Genomic DNA, 1111 nt, shown 5'->3' on the forward strand with positions numbered 1-1111 from the left:
TTTACGATAACAACATTGGAGGAGGTGGAAGAGCTTGATCTTTTCACAGGTTACCTGTCTCATGTCATACTGTCACGACATGTTGAGATATTACAATACGGCCAAGACAGTATCTTGTATAGTGAAGGCTATAACCGTGCATTACTTAACACAGAATTAATTTAGAATACAAATATTTTAACTGACCTACAAATACTTTAACTTACCTATATTACCGTTACAAATACGTGCCAAGTCATATTTGACCCAGATTTACAAATGATCTAATCACACAGTAAGAGTTCCATAAAAAAAAAAATCTTTGGTTTTAGGTTTACCCAAAACAAAAGAACCTTGAAAGATGGGACCTGAAAAGGCCATTGTTACGTAGATTTCAGCTGCACAGCAACATCTCTTACCCCAAAAGAAACACAGAAATGGTAGAGTCCAAGCAGACAAGATCCAAGCTGACACAAACTCCATTTTACCATTGGCACCTGACCTTAAGGAATCCTGAAAGAACCACAGACAACAAAAATTTATATAAAAAAATGCACACATGTGAATTTGGGGTTCAGAAGTATAGATGTGTTTTTGTAGACATTTCTGAGTTCTGAGGGACAGGCTCATACAACCAAGTTTTAAATAAACTCCAGTCTGTTTTATTAAGCAGAAACAAATCCAGGTCGATGTAAATCCTTAAAGGGGCAGTGTTATGTATTTTCCAGCCATGTGGTGCCATTTCATACCCCAATCAAGTAACTGTTACCTTCAGTTGTTTTAAAAACGCTGTATATATCAACATAAACATTTCAAGAATCTTTGGCTTTAGGTAAATGGTTATAGTTATATTCAATTATCATATCCTCCTGACTCCAGTAGTTCATTTTTGTCCTCTGTAGAGGACATTTCTAAACTTGAATATCTCCCAACCCCCTGCATTCTACTGAATTAATTAATTTTTGTATCTAGAGAGGACATTTAGGGCTTTTCAATGATACCACATGTGAAAGGGTGGGACTTTTGAACGTACCTTTTTCTAATTCATAAAAATGGCATTTATGACAAAGTAAGTGCATAAAACCTTTTAATACCTTACAAAGACTGTGGGATTTAAAAAAAATGGTGATTG

The 1111-nt window shown here is 35.2% G+C and overlaps 1 protein-coding gene across 2 annotated transcripts in view; it reads right to left on the bottom strand.

Moving 5' to 3' along the window:
- The window catches only part of nphs1 (NPHS1 adhesion molecule, nephrin), a 62634-nt gene that overhangs the window by 58488 nt on the left and 3035 nt on the right, over positions 1–1111 (bottom strand). For both annotated transcript variants that reach the window (XM_008432426.1, XM_008432425.1), the window contains exon 2: positions 399–492. In XM_008432426.1, coding sequence (XP_008430648.1) covers positions 399–462 — 64 coding nt within the window. In that variant the 5' untranslated portion in view covers positions 463–492. The remainder of the gene's footprint in view (positions 1–398; positions 493–1111) is intronic.

This window comes from Poecilia reticulata, linkage group LG16, assembly GCF_000633615.1.
Source record: "Poecilia reticulata strain Guanapo linkage group LG16, Guppy_female_1.0+MT, whole genome shotgun sequence".
Classification (NCBI taxonomy): Eukaryota; Metazoa; Chordata; class Actinopteri; order Cyprinodontiformes; family Poeciliidae; genus Poecilia; species Poecilia reticulata.